The 15,989-nt window shown below is 43.6% G+C and overlaps 2 protein-coding genes across 3 annotated transcripts in view; one reads left to right on the top strand and one right to left on the bottom strand.

The window, feature by feature from the left end:
• tnk1 (tyrosine kinase non receptor 1) overlaps positions 1-3,810 on the top strand; it is a 50,532-nt gene extending 46,722 nt beyond the window's left edge. Inside the window, exons 12-14 of the mRNA XM_062983927.1 lie at positions 796-1,160; positions 3,296-3,391; positions 3,576-3,810. Coding sequence (XP_062839997.1) covers positions 796-1,160; positions 3,296-3,391; positions 3,576-3,698 — 584 coding nt within the window. The 3' untranslated portion in view covers positions 3,699-3,810. The remainder of the gene's footprint in view (positions 1-795; positions 1,161-3,295; positions 3,392-3,575) is intronic.
• Positions 3,811-6,916: 3,106 nt separating this feature from the next.
• The window catches only part of plscr3 (phospholipid scramblase 3), a 47,078-nt gene continuing 38,005 nt past the window's right edge, over positions 6,917-15,989 (bottom strand). For both annotated transcript variants that reach the window (XM_062983929.1, XM_062983928.1), the window contains 2 exons: positions 10,812-10,973; positions 6,917-10,566 (listed from right to left, as the gene is read on the bottom strand). In XM_062983929.1, coding sequence (XP_062839999.1) covers positions 10,504-10,566; positions 10,812-10,973 — 225 coding nt within the window. In that variant the 3' untranslated portion in view covers positions 6,917-10,503. The remainder of the gene's footprint in view (positions 10,567-10,811; positions 10,974-15,989) is intronic.

Here is a 15,989-nt window from a genome sequence, read left to right as displayed (position 1 = left end):
ATAGGAGAGATACACCAAAGTACTAGATACCCACAAATACAGTAATATGTTTTAGTAATGTTCAGTCAACAGGTATAAAGTAAAAACTCATATAGAATGAAATACAATGTGTTCAGAATTCACAATTGTAATCAACATAATCCATACATTAAAAATGACTGTCTAGCTCAACATTGTGCATTCTATATATAATTGTTCAGTTATTCAATCAGTTAGTTGATCTGAAGAACAAGTAGGTCACAGTACATCACGACCGGTTTCGACTAGGTCTTCTTCAAGTGAATTAATCTGGGAAAATTATAATGGATTAAAAAAGCATATAACATATCCACATAAATATCATTATAAATTTGACATAGAGACTTACAATTGTATATTCATATGTATTCCCTTTATGTTCCTCTTTCTAGTTATGTTTTTATGTCTTTTCTTTTTTTCTAGGGTGGGTCTAAATAAAAGGAACAAATAGTGGCTATAACATAATTTAAGGTTTTTAGGTTTCAATTGAGAAAGTTATATCTTATTTATATACTCACAGTGTTCATGGATTTATATGTTCATGAGATACTCTGCTGGCTCTTGGTTAATTCTTATGGCGAGTATAGACTGTTATTTTAGTAACCTCACAATATAATGGGAAGTTTTGTCATCAGGTGGGGTGATTTCAGGTAGCAATTATTCATTTAAATGATAGGAGAGATAGTCAGCCCCCTTGTCTGAATTGGGCTCGTTTTTTGGGAGGAGGGAAAGGAAACCAACCTGTTTTAATTGTTGTTTTCTGCCTCTCCCCATCAGGCCTCTCCAAAAGCCTGGAGTCCATTTCGGATTTCAGCATCCTTCGCGCCAAGCCCAAGTTCCCTCCCTGCAAGGCGGACCGGCCCGCTGCCCAGGCCCAGCGGCGTTTCAGCGACCTGCCGGCCCCATTGCCACCGCCACCGCAGCCCCCGGAGCCCCATCGCCTGCCCAAGCTGCCCCCCCGCGTCCCCAACCCGGCCCTGCCCGCCTGGGCGCTCCCCAAATCCGAGGGTCCGGGAACCCGGGAGAAAGAGGCGGCCAGGACACAAAGGCCGCCGGCGGTCAAAGGGGTGCTGGCGTTGCCCCCGGCTCCTTCCAACGGGCAGAGGCCCACCCTGGGAGACATCGAGAAGAAGGTCAAGGAGGTACGGGTGCAACCTTGGCCTTGGAGGGGTCTGTTGGGAATCTGTGAGCGGTTAGGCTCAAAATGATCCGGGGCTGGTCTGTGGCGCAGGCTGATGAGCAGCCTGCTGCAATAAATCACTCTGACCATGAGGTCATGAGTTCGAGGCCAGCCCGTGGCGGGGTGAGCACCCGTCAATTAAAAATAAAAAATAGCCTCTGCTCGTTGCTGACCTAGCAACACGAAAGATAGTTGCATCTATCAAATAAGGTACCACTTATAAAAGTGGGGAGGCAAGTTTAACTAATTTACAACGTTGGAATGAAGAAGTGAGGAAGTGCCATCAGAGTGGATGATGAAGCAGCTGCTCCTCCCTGTGGCCAGAATCGAACATCCCCTCAGGAGAAGGTTAAATTGCCTCTGTGTCTGTCTCTGTCTCGGTTCTATGTGTTTATGGGCATTGAATGTTTGCCCTATGTGTGTATAATGTGATCCGCCCTGAGTCCCCTTCGGGGTGAGAAAGAAGGGCAGAATATAAATACTGTAAATAAATAAATAAATAAATAAATAGATTCCCAAGAAAATAAGCAGAGTGTGGAAGTATGCCTTCCAAAACAGCAGGAAATTTACGTGAAGTGAGTTTCAGGAAAGCCTTTGTCTTCTGGATGGCAAAGGATCGCAAAGTCAGCTTAAAGGTTCAAAAGCATTTATTGAGGTAAAAAGAAATCCATTTCAGATAAGATCTTGGAAGCTAAGCAGGGTCAGCCCTAGTTAAGCCTTGGAGGGGAGACCATCAATGAACCACCGGTGCTTCTAGGTGCTTCAGAGGAAGGAACTGGCGAAATCATCTCTGGCCGCCAAAAACTCTTAAGAATTCAATGGAGTCCTCACCAAGTCAACAGGCAACTTGTAGGCAGGCACATAATACACTTTTTACCCTCCAAGAAAGTACCAAATCCCACCTGATCTTGGAAGCTAAGCAGGGTCAAGCTTGGTTAGGACTTGAATGAGAGAATGCCAGTGAAAGACCATAATTGACTTACCGTATATACGCGAGTATAAGCCGACCCGAATATAAGCCAAGGCACCCAATTTTGCCACAAAAAACTGGGAAAACATTAACTCAAGTATAAGCTGGGAGTGGTAAATTTCAGAAATAAAAATAGATATCAATAAAATTACATTAATCACATCAGTAGGTTAAATGTTTTTGAATGTTTACATAACACTGTAATTTAAGGTAAGACTGTCCAACTCTGATCAAATCATTATTCTCATCTTCAATGTAAATGTGCTTACATATCCTTTTAATAATAATAGAGTAAAATAATGAATGCAATAACAAGATCAGAGTGAAATAATACATGTATTAATGACAATAAAAAATAGAGTAACATAAACGTAATAGTAACAATAACAATAGAGTAAAATAACAAATGTAATAATAATTATTAATAGAGTAAAATAACAAATGAAATACAGTAGAGTCTCACTTATCCAACACTCGCTTATCCAACGTTCTGGATTATCCAATGCATTTTTGTAGTCAATGTTTTCAATATATCGTGATATTTTGGTGCTAAATTAGTAAATACAGTAATTACTACATAGCATTACTGCGTATTGAACTACTTTTTCTGCCAAATTTGTTGTATAACATGATGTTTTGGTGCTTAATTTGTAAAATCATAACCTAATTTGATGTTTAATAGGCTTTTGCTTAATGCCTCCTTATTATCCAACATATTCGCTTATCCAACATTCTGCCGGCCCGTTTATGTTGGATAAGTGAGACTCTACTGTAATAATAATAATTAATAGAGTAAAATAACAAATGAAATAATACCAATAATAATAGAGAAAAATAATAAATGTACCATATATACTGGAGTATAAGCTGACCCGAATATAAGCCAATCAGGACCTTCACCCGAGTATAAGCCGAGGCAGGCTTTTTCAACCCTCGGCTTATACTCGAGTATTTACGGTAGATACATACACAGTTCTGTTTCATAATGTGCAGTATTGTTTATGTTTTTAACTTGCTTTTAACTGCAACTATTTGTAGCTCAATTATGTTTTGGATTTTTGTATAGTATGCATTTTCGAGCAACATGTGTCCTTGTCTTGGATTATACCGAAGTTTTGCCCACTTAGGTGGAAGAGCGGGTGCACGGGTCCACAACGGAGGAGTGCCGCGAGGCCTTGAGGCTGCATGGCTGGGACATGCAGAAGGCAGCCCAGATGCTCAAGGTACCAACTTTTCTATGGGGTGGTTGTGGTCTGTGTCCCCGATTCCAGCTCAGCCTAGCACTCAAGAGTACATCTACAGTGAAGATTGCATGCAGTTTGACCCCACTTTGAACTACCGTGGAAGCCAAGGAGTTGTCGTTTGATAAGGTCTTTTTCTGACCCTTTTTTTGACTCTTTCTCCCAGGTGGACCAGCTCTTCCACCTGAGCTCCTTCTCACGCGAAGAGTGTCGGCGGATACTCGAAAAGCACCGCTGGAACCTGGCCATGGCCTCCCGATACGTCCTCAGCCGCGGCCTCCGAGCGTAACCCTCCGGAAAGAGGCCCAAATGGTGCCGAACGCCCAAGTCTTCCAACAAGAAGAAGAAGAGAGGGCCAACTTGGGTCCTCCTTCTGGGTCTTTTGGACTGCAACTCCCATCATTCCTAACAGCCTCAGGCCCCTTCCTTTTGCCCCTCAGCCGCTTAAGCGGCTGAGGGGCAAAAGGAAAGGGCCTGAGGCTGTTAGGAATGGAGGGAGTTGAAGTCCAAAACACCATGGTTTACACCAGGAAATATAATCCGATAATGGGACACACTTTACAAATGTCCATGGGAGTTGAAGTCCAAAACACCATGGTTTACACCAGGAGATATGATCCGATAATGGGACACACTTTACAAATGTCCATGGGAGTTGCAGTCCAAAACTGCTTAAGAGGCTGAGGGGCAAAAGGAAAGGGCCTGAGGCTGTTAGGAATGGTGGGAGTTGCAGTCCAAAACACCTGGAAGGCCCAAGTTGGCCCATGCCTCCACCCAAACGATCTCAATGCCTCCAGCTTTGGACCTATGCTCCAAACAAAGCCTTGCTTTGCCATAAAGAACCCTTCTTCTTGTACTTACAGATGAACTATGGCTCCTCTATCCTAAACCACTATAATGTGCTAACAGACTCGAAAAATCCCATTTCTACCCACTTGGTCCAAATGCAAATGTAAATCTGCTTCCTTTTGTAAATATCATGTAAATGGGTGAATAAATGTGCTGTTCTGTAAAAGATTCCTAAATGCAAGTGTGCTCATTTTGAAAGAAAAAGAACACAGTTTCCTCAATCTCCTGGTTGTTGTTGTTGTTTACTTTCCAGCTTCCAAGTTTGATACCACGAATCGGGGTGAGCTCCTGGGTGTCAGCCCTATCTTCTGTCAACCTAGCGGTTCGAAAGCATGCAATGCAAGTAGATCAAACACAGCTTCCTCTATCTCCTGGTTGTTGTTGTTTACTTTCCAACTTCCAAGTTTGAAGCCGCGGGTCGGGGTGAGCTCCCAGCTGTCAGCCCCAGCTTCTGCCAACCTAGCGGTTCGAAAGCATGCAATGCAAGTAGATCAAACACAGCTTCCTCTATCTCCTGGTTGTTGTTGTTGTTTACTTTCAAGCTTCCAAGTTTGAAGCCATGAGTCGGGGTGAGCTCCCAGCTGTCAGCCCCAGCTTCTGCCAACCTAGCGGTTTGAAAGCATGCAATGCGGGAAGGTAAGAAGGCACCCCATGCAGACATGCCGACATGCCGGCAAACATGATAGGACAACAGGCTCCTTGGCATGGAAAAATGGAACAAGCGCACCTACCCATGTCTGTGTATTGTCTGTCATTGTGTTCACTGTATAAAAGGCATCGAATGTTTGCCTTATATGTATTCTGTAATCTGCTCTGAGTCCCTCCAGGGAGGTAAAGTGGAATATAAATAAAGTGTATTATTATTATTATTATTATTATTATTATTATTGGAGCCCCCAGTTGCATAGTGGGTTAAAGCCTTGTGACTTGAAGGTTGGGTTGCTGACCTGAAGGCTGCCAGGTTCGAATCCAACCCGGGAAGAGTGTGGATGAGCTCCCTCTGTCAGCTCCAGCTCCATGCAGGGACATGAGAGAAGACTCCCATAAGGATGGTAAAAACATCAAAACATCCAGGCAATGTCCCCTGGGCAACGTCCTTGCAGACAGCCAATTCTTTCACACCAGAAGCAACTTGCAGTTTCTCAAGTCGCTCCTGTCACGAAAAAATATATATGGCGCAGCGAGTTAAACTACTGAGTTGCTGAACTTGCTCAGTGTCGGCAGTTCGAATCCAGGGAGTGGGGTGAGCTCCCGCTGTTAGCCCCAGCTTCTGCCAACCTTGCAGCTCGAAAATATGCAAATGTGAGTAGATCAATAGGTACAGCTCCGGCGGGAAGGTAACGACGCTCCATGCAGTCATGCCAGTGGCCACATGACCTTGGAGGTGTCTATGGACAACGCCGGCTCTTGGGCTTAGAAATAGAGATGAGCACCAACCCTCAGTTGGACACGACTAGACTTTACCTTTACCTAGTATTATTATTATTATTATTATTATTATTATTATTATTATTATTATTATTATTATTATTTTATTCTATGATACAGCAAACAAGATAGATATGCTGGATTTCATATCACAAAATCACAAGTCGAACACTTCCCAAGCGTTTAGGACTGTGTGGTGTATTTTCGGATGATGCACGCAGATTCTAGTCGGGTGGCCTTTTGCAGTTGGCAGATCGTGATTTTGTCAATGTCTATTGTTTCCAAATGCCGGCTGAGATCTTTTGGCATGGCACCCAGTATGCCCATCACCACCGGGACCACCTGCACTGGTTTCTGCCAGATTATTATTATTATTATTATTATTTTGGGAGGTCGAGAGAGTGTGACCCACCCAATGGGCTTCCATGCCCAAATGGAGCCATTCGAACTCATGTCTCTAGTTGTAATCCAGTGCTCAGACCCCTATCTTGCTACAGTTTGTGATGCTGGCGAACTCAAAGAGCATGATAGGAATGGAAGGAATGTTTGCATTTGTCTGTTTTCTGGCCAAATCATGAGTTGCCCAATGTTTGGAAAACCCCAGCAAGGAGGAACACAAAGCAGCCGTGGGAGTCTCTGCCCTTTTGCAAGACCTTCCAGGAATTATGACCAGCAGAAACGCACACAAGATTTCAATGCAAGTATTATTTCCACTTTTTTTGCTCTGTGTGCAAAAACACAAAGTGCCCTGTCACGACTATATTTTTGAACGATAAAAAACGACATTTTGGTGTATTAATAAGAAATTCGGCTCTTCGGCTTAGAAATGGAAATGAGCACCAACCTCCAGAGTCAGACACGACTGGACTTAACGTCAGGGGAAACCTTTATCTTTACCTTTAGTCCAACACCCTAAAACTGCCAGCAGCATGCGGAAAGGAATGAGGAAGTACAATACTCAGAGTCACTGGTGGATGAAGAAGCAACAGCTCCCCCTGTGGCCAGAATCGAGCATACCCTCATGAAGCTGGAACTGTTAAATTGCCTCTGTGTGTGTCTACTGTATGTTGTTTGTCTGTTGCATTGAATGTTTGCCATATATATGTGCATTGTAATCCACCCTGAGTCCCCTTCGGGGTGAGAAAGTAGGGCAGAATATAAATCTTGTAAATAGAATAAATAATAAATTCTATACCATCCAAAGGAAAACAACCTGTGAAGAGCACCAGAGGCCTAGATAACGCTTTATTCTTTGGTTTAACCCGCAACGGAGGGACATACAATCTCTCGCACCCTTTGAAGGCATCTCACCCCGCTTTTGCGGCCGTAGGATCCACCAAGTCCATAAACAGAAGGCACGGTCAAGGGACGAAGACACGGTCAAGCAGGAAGTCCTGCTCTCTCTGTGGATGATAGGCTTGCCGCTTGGCCCGACAGACTGATCCCTTCCCTTTTGGGATCTAGAGTCCAGTTTCTTCTGACATCCCTAGCTTCATTCTTGTGGATTTTCCACCTGGTTTGAATCAGCTGGGGATGCTTTTGGCCAGAGAAGGACGATAGGAACCGCGTTCTGGTTGAACTGCATCACCCAGCATCCTTCCCCATGATCAGTGGCTGATGGGAGTTGGAGTCTAGCAACCTGACTGACTCAATTTCTCTCGCTTTCTGGCCAACTTGGAGAGAGGACTTTGGAAGTCTGCACCCCGTCCTTTTGGCTGCTCCTCCCAAAGGCATTAAATGTAAACACTTAAATATATAGATAATAGATATAGATAGATAAGATTTATAAAATACACAGAAGTAGTAAATATTAACCATTTCTTTGGTGTGTGGTAAGGAGGGATGTTATTGAGACCCCCCCCAAAAAAAAATGTACCCCAAAGTGGGGAGATGGTTCCCCTGGCCCCCCATATTCAAGGCAAAAGTGGCATTGGAACTAGTGCTTGAGCCCACAAGATACCGGCCAAAAGACCCCTTTATTTGAACTACATCTCCCATAATCCCCCAACCAGCTCATGAACAACCCCAAATGTCTATCCCCTTTGCTTGTTTACACAGTTGCCCCCCCCCCCCCCGAAAAAAGGTCCACCATAGTTTCATTGGGTTGCAGAACGCAAGCAATGTGACCCCAGTTGAACTGCCATGGCTCATTCCTATGGAATACTGGGAGTTGTAGTTTTCTCAAGGCCTTCCGTTCTACTGGTACTTCTGTGAACTACAAATCCCACGATTCCATCAATGTGACCCCACTTGAACTGCCATGGCTCATTCCTTTGGAATACTGGGGAGTTGTAGTTTTCTCAAGGCCTCCCGCTCTCGGTACTTCTGTGAACTACGAATCCCACGATTCCATCAATGTGACCCCACTTGAACTGCCATGGCTCATTCCTATGGAATACTGGGGAGTTGTAGTTTTCTCAAGGCCTCCCACTCTACTAGTACTTCTGTGAACTACAAATCCCACAATTCCATCAATGTGACCCCACTTGAACTGCCATGGCTCATTCCTATGGAATACTGGGAGTTGTAGTTTTCTCAAGGCCTCCTGCTCTCGGTACTTATGTGAACTACGAATCCCACGATTCCATCAATGTGACCCCACTTGAACTGCCATGGCTCATTCCTATGGAATACTGGGAGTTGTAGTTTTCTCAAGGCCTCCCGCTCTCGGTACTTATGTGAACTACGAATCCCACGATTCCATCAATGTGACCCCACTTGAACTGCCATGGCTCATTCCTATGGAATACTGGGAGTTGTAGTTTTCTCAAGGCCTCCTGCTCTCGGTACTTATGTGAACTACGAATCCCACGATTCCATCAATGTGACCCCACTTGAACTGCCATGGCTCATTCCTATGGAATACTGGGAGTTGTAGTTTTCTCAAGGCCTCCCGCTCTCGGTACTTATGTGAACTACGAATCCCACGATTCCATCAATGTGACCCCACTTGAACTGCCATGGCTCATTCCTATGGAATACTGGGAGTTGTAGTTTTCTCAAGGCCTCCTGCTCTCGGTACTTATGTGAACTACGAATCCCACGATTCCATCAATGTGACCCCACTTGAACTGCCATGGCTCATTCCTATGGAATACTGGGAGTTGTAGTTTTCTCAAGGCCTCCCGCTCTCGGTACTTATGTGAACTACGAATCCCACGATTCCATCAATGTGACCCCACTTGAACTGCCATGGCTCATTCCTATGGAATACTGGGAGTTGTAGTTTTCTCAAGGCCTCCCGCTCTCGGTACTTATGTGAACTACGAATCCCACGATTCCATCAATGTGACCCCACTTGAACTGCCATGGCTCATTCCTATGGAATACTGGGAGTTGTAGTTTTCTCAAGGCCTTCCACTCTACTAGTACTTCTGTGAACTACGAATCCCACAATTAATGTGACCCCACTTGAACTGCCATGGCTCATTCCTATGGAATACTGGGAGTTGTAGTTTTCTCAAGGCCTCCCACTCTCGGTACTTATGTGAACTACGAATCCCACGATTCCATCAATGTGACCCCACTTGAACTGCCATGGCTCATTCCTATGGAATACTGGGAGTTGTAGTTTTCTCAAGGCCTCCCGCTCTCGGTACTTATGTGAACTACGAATCCCACGATTCCATCAATGTGACCCCAGTTGAACTGCCATGGCTCATTCCTATGGAATACTGGGAGTTGTAGTTTTCTCAAGGCCTTCCACTCTACTAGTACTTCTGTGAACTACGAATCCCACAATTAATGTGACCCCACTTGAACTGCCATGGCTCATTCCTATGGAATACTGGGAGTTGTAGTTTTCTCAAGGCCTTCCACTCTACTAGTACTTCTGTGAACTACGAATCCCACAATTAATGTGACCCCACTTGAACTGCCATGGCTCATTCTTATGGAATACTGGGAGTTGTAGTTTTCTCAAGGCCTCCCACTCTCGGTACTTATGTGAACTACGAATCCCACGATTCCATCAATGTGACCCCACTTGAACTGCCATGGCTCATTCCTATGGAATACTGGGAGTTGTAGTTTTCTCAAGGCCTCCCACTCTACTGGTACTTCTGTGAACTACAAATCCCACGATTCCATCAATGTGACCCTAGTTGAACTGCCATGGCTCATTCCTATGGAATACTGGGAGTTGTAGTTTTCTCAAGGCCTCCCACTCTCGGTACTTCTGTGAACTACAAATCCCACGATTCCATCAATGTGACCCCAGTTGAACTGCCATGGCTCATTCCTATGGAATACTGGGAGTTGTAGTTTTCTCAAGGCCTCCCACTCTCGGTACTTCTGTGAACTACAAATCCCACGATTCCATCAATGTGACCCCAGTTGAACTGCCATGGCTCATTCCTTTGGAATACTGGGGAGTTGTAGTTTTCTCAAGGCCTCCCGCTCTCGGTACTTATGTGAACTACGAATCCCACAATTCCATCAATGTGACCCCACTTGAACTGCCATGGCTCATTCCTTTGGAATACTGGGGAGTTGTAGTTTTCTCAAGGCCTCCCACTCTACTGGTACTTCTGTGAACTACAAATCCCACAATTCCATCAATGTGACCCCACTTGAACTGCCATGGCTCATTCCTATGGAATACTGGGGAGTTGTAGTTTTCTCAAGGCCTTCCGTTCTACTGGTACTTCTGTGAACTACAAATCCCACGATTCCATAGCATTGAGCCATGGCGGTGTCAAGCCGCTCTTATGTGATATATAGATGCACCCGCAGACATACTCTCACCCTTTTGCTCCCATGTCTATCTCATACACACACACACATGTATCATACATGATCCCACTTCCAAGGCAGCTCTATCCGGTGACCACTGTATGGCTTTGCCCGGTGGTTCCCGTCTGTTCAAAATAGATGTAATCCTGCAAAAGAAGGAAAATAAGAATTAAATTCAGGACAATTCGCCCTGGGTGCATCGGCACCAGGCATGGGCCAACTTGGGCCCTCCGGGTGTTTTGGACTTCAACTCCCACCATTCCTAGCAGCCTACCGGCTGCTAGGAATGGTGGGAGTTGAAGTCCAAAACACCCGGAGGGCCCAAGTTGGCCCATGCCTGGTGCAGATGCACCCCTTGTGAGGTCTTTGTAGGGTGGTCGGGCAGACTCACAATGAGGAAACAGGCTCCCAAAAGCACCGCCTTCATCTTCACGTCGAGATCCATCGGGAACTGGATGCCGAAGTTGTCCGTGTCGGTGAAGACCTCTTGGAGGAGGCCGCTCCAGTGCTTGCTGATGCGCCCGATGCCGCGGGATTCGTCCACCGTTTTCACCTGGAAGCAGACAGAAATCTATATATATAAAAGAGTGATGGCATCAGGGCAGCGGACAAAACAACAAAACTACAGGCCCCCCAACCTCGAAATTTGACAACACAACCCATCATCCACGCCTCTAGGTTGATACAACAAAAAGAAAAGAAAAATAAAGTCCTAATTAGAGAGATAGGAATAATTGTTTTTATCCAATTGCTGCCAGTTACAAGGCTAAGTTCTGCCCACTTGGTCTCCTAGCAACCTACTCAGCCCAGGGGACAGGCACAGTTAGGCCTCACTTAGACCTCTTCCACAGATTATCTAATTTGCACTGGATTATATGGCAATGTAGACTCAAGGCCCTTCCACACAGCTATATTACCCATTTATAATCTTATATTATCCTGACAGATGGCCATCCAGCCTCTACATAATAATGATGAAGAAGATAATAATAATAATAATAATAATAATAATAATAATAATAATAGAAGCATAGAATCCAAGAGTTTGGAGAGACCCCTAAGGGCCATCCAGCCCAACCCTTTCTACTATGCAGCATGACACAATCCAAGCATTCCCAACACATGGACAACGTATAAATACTATACAATACTACACAGGGACATAGACCCCCTCTACCCTCACCACTTTCACAGTACACAAACAACCAAATGCATACTAAACATAAAGACAACCATACAACAGACATTCAATACCATCACTACCTCAACAAGTTCTCACCAACACCACCAGACAACGCCACAGCAATGCGTGGCCGGGCACAGCTAGTTTATTTATAACGCTTGATATTTATTAATTTTATTTACAATATTTATATTCCGCCCTTCTTTCTCACGGCGAATCACAATGCACACATACATGGCAACCATTCAATGTCATTAGACATTTAACATTTAACATTTCCCAGCTTCTGGCATCATGAGGCTATGCTCGATTCTGGCCACCAGGGGGAGCTGCTGCTTCATCGTCCACTGTGACACCGAGTCTGTTGTAGTTGAGCCAGTAAGTAATGTTGTAAAACGTAGTATGAGTACCAGTAGGGGGAAAAGGGCTAATCGCGAGCAGGTGTACGATGAAGAACAACAAAATAGTAGTAATAATAATAATAATAATAATAATAATAATAAAATTTTATTTATATACCGCCCTATCTCCCGGATGGGACTCAGGGCGGTTTACAGTCATAAAAGCAAACACAAACATTACATAACAACATAATACACATTATAAAACAAAGTAAAATAATACAATTATAACAATAAATCACACTTACATGACCAATTCAAGGGGACGAGAACCATAAAACCAATATATTAAAATGTATCATTTTAGGCTAGGGAAATCTTGTGCAATATATTCAGGCCCAGAAGAAAAGGATCTGGGATATACTTATGGCACCTACTGATGAAGGCACATTCGAAGGGTTTTCAAGTGGCGGGGAGTCGATGAGCGAGGAAGGAGATGTGGTGGATGGGAACAGAGGCACAAAGAGGGTTACGTGGGAGCAGGAATCAGATGAAGAACGGGAGAGGAAGAAGATCCAGGATATACTTACTGCTCCCACAGAGGATGAGTCATTTATGGGTTTCTCTGGGAATGATGGGTCTGGGAGTGATGAGGATGGAGAGAACACAAAGGATTGGACTAAGCTACAAGAGATAAGGGATATATGTGCAGAGCCAACTTCTAGTGACACGTTTGTGGGGTTTTTGGGACATGAGGATTGGAGATACATCCGAGTCATGGGGAAACCTAAGTCTTGACAGGAGATGGAGGAACTGGAGAGATGGAAACAGGGGTTCACGTGTGAAGACAAGAGATGATGATGGGGTGGAGGCCAGCTCATCATCGGATAATGATGTGTAAGTTAAAAGTAGGCTCTGAAATGGGGAATCTTTGCAGAAGGTAAAGTGTCAGTATTGTGTGTTGTCGAAGGCTTTCATGGCCGGGATCACAGGGTTGTTGTATGTCTTTTGGGCTGTGTGGCCATGTTCCAGAAGTATTCCAGAATACTTCTGGAATATGGCCACACAGCCCAAAAGACATACAACAACCCTGTCAGTATCGTGTGGGTTTGTCACTGCTTGTTCTCCTGTTGGGTTTTGGGTTTAGGTTCTAAAGCCTGGTGTTTGTGGTTCCTGTGGATCTTCAATTTGGACTGGCTTATCGTGGGTGTGGCTTTCTCCCTTCCTGGACACTTGGACTGATTCGACAACGTCTCTGTTTGAGCACCTTGGAAACGACGTTTGGACTGGCTTATCGTGAGTGTGGCTTTCTCCCTTCCTGGGCTTTTGGACTGATTCAGCAACAGCTCTGTTTGACTACCTTGGAAACGACGTTTGTTTGGACTACTTCTACGGCAACTCTGGGACTTGGGCTGGCTTGGACAACTCCTCTTTGCATTTAACTCTTTGGGTGCAGCGCTGTCTGTTGGAACTCTTTTGTTACACCGCTGTTGCTTGCTGTTACTTTGACTGTGTTTTAATCCGGGTTTTCTTTCTGTTTAATCCGGGTTATTTTGCGTTTGCTTTTTGGAGCCCAGATTGGGCAAATTCTTTGAGTTTTGGCCAGAGACACTGAAGTTAAGTGTCTCTGGGAATATTATTGTTTTGCAATAAACTTTTGTTGGACTAAAGGTGTGTGTGGCTCTTTAAGGCCTCTGTGTCTTGACAGAGTCCTTGATGGAGTACTTCCTCATTATTTTCCGCATACTGCTGGACGGTTTTATGGTGACGTAAATAACCGTATATACTCAAGTATACGCCGAGCTGAATATAAGCAGAGGCACCTAATTTTACCCAAAAATACTGGGTAAACATTGACTCAAATATAAGCTGAGAGCGGTAAATTTCAAAAATAAAAATACAGTAGAGTCTCACTTATCCAACCTTCATTTATCCAACATTCTGGATTATCCAACGCAGTTAGCCTTCCGCCCAGATCCACAGCTGTTTCTCTAGGTGGCAAGGACTGAACTTTTTACGAATTTAACTTCCTACAATGTTGTTACTGTAAATTTATTTTATTCAATTTATCTTTATTTGTAGTCAATTTTTTAGTAGCCATTGCTTTTGTAGTCAATGTTTTCAATACATTGCGATGCTTTGGTGCTAAATTTGTGGATACGGTAATTACTACATAATGTTACCGTGTATTGAACTGCTTTTTTCTGTCAATTTGTCGCAAAACATGATGTTTTGGTGCTTCATTTGTAAAATCATAACCTAATTTGATGTTTAATAGGCTTTTCCTTAATCCCGCCTTATTATCCAACATTTTTGCTCATCCAATGTTCTGATGGCCCGTTTATGTTGGATAAGTGAGACTCTACTGTACAAATAAAATTACACTAATTGAGGCATCAGTAGGATAAATGCTTTTGAATATTTACATAAAACTGTAATTTAAGATAAGACCGTACAGCTCTGATTAATCATTATTCTCATCTTCTTCAATGTAAATGTGCTTATGTCTCCTTTTAATAATAATACAGTAAAATAATAAATGGAATAATAAATAGAGTACAATAATAAATGTAATAATATCAGAGCGAAATAATAAATGTATTATTAATAATAAAAAATAGAGTAAAATAAATGTGATACAGTAAAGTCTCACTTATCCAACATAAACAGGCCGGCAGAACATTGGATAAGCGAAAATGTTGGGTAATAAAGAGGTATTAAGAAAAAAGCCTATTAAACATAAAATTACATTATGATTTTACAAATTCAGCACCAAAACATCATGTTTTACAACAAATTGACAGAAAAGCACTTCAATACACAGTAATGTTATGTAGTAATTAGTGTATTTACAAATTTAGCACCAAAACATTGCAACATTTACTACAAAAACATTGACTACTAAAAGGCAGACTGTGTTGGATAATAATAATAATAATAAGTGAAGCTTGGATAAGTGAGACTCTACTGTAGCAACAATAACATTAGAGTAAAATAATAAATGTAATAATACCAGTAATAATAGAGGAAATTAATAAATATACCATATATACTTGAGTATAAGCCAACCCGAATATAAGCCAATCAGGACCCTCACCCGAGTATAAGCCGAGGGGGGCTTTTTCGGTCCAAAAAAAGGGCTAAAAAACTCGTCTTATACTCGAGTATATATGGTAGTTGAATTAGCCTCCCCGCATAAAGCGGTACCTACATTTCCTATTTGACAAGCGCAACTGTCTTTTGGGTTGCTTAGGTAAACAATGAGCTAGGCTATTTAATGGTCGGGCGTTCAATCGAACCGGTCTGGTTTCGAACTCATGACCTCTCGGTCAGTAGTGATTTATTGCAGCTGGCTACTAACCGGCTGCGCCACAGCCCGGCCCTATACCGATTTGGGGCACAGGTTGCAACCCCAGTGGTGGTGAATCCCCCAGAGAGAGGATGAAGTCATATCCTTGAATCCCCAAGAATGTGCCTGCTGTTTGAAACCTTTGCTATGGCTCAGTGCTGTGGAATCCTGGGAGTTGCAGTGCGGCAAGGCCTCGGCAATATCTGGCTAAACTAGACCTTGGAAAACTGCAACTCCCAGGGTTCTGTAGCACTGAGCCATGGCAATTCAAGTGGCCTCAAACTGCATTTGTTCTCTTACATAAAGGTTTGCCCCTTGCGTAACTTTCAGAAATAATGTAGGAGGAGAGGAGGCGCATAAATATTTTATTGCTCATGTTAAAAGAGAATGTTCCATTGTGGAAACAGGGGAGTGCATCTAGACCAGGCATGGGCAAACCTTGGCCCTCCAGGTGTTTTGGACTTCAACTCCCACCATTCCTAACAGCCGGTAGGCTGTTAGGAATGGTGGGAGTTGGAGTCCAAAACACCTGGAGGGCCAAGGTTTGCCCATGCCTACCTAGTCTAGACTGTTGATCGGATGTAGTTTGACACCACTGCCTTGATTCAATGTTATGGAAGCTTGGGACTTGTAGCTCTGCAAGGTCTTTGGTCTCCTCTGTCCAATAGGGCTGGGGCCTTCCCAAACTACAGATCC

Source organism: Anolis carolinensis, chromosome 6 (assembly GCF_035594765.1).
Source record: "Anolis carolinensis isolate JA03-04 chromosome 6, rAnoCar3.1.pri, whole genome shotgun sequence".
In the NCBI taxonomy this organism is placed as follows: Eukaryota; Metazoa; Chordata; class Lepidosauria; order Squamata; family Dactyloidae; genus Anolis; species Anolis carolinensis.
This window is presented reverse-complemented; position numbering and strand designations above follow the sequence as displayed.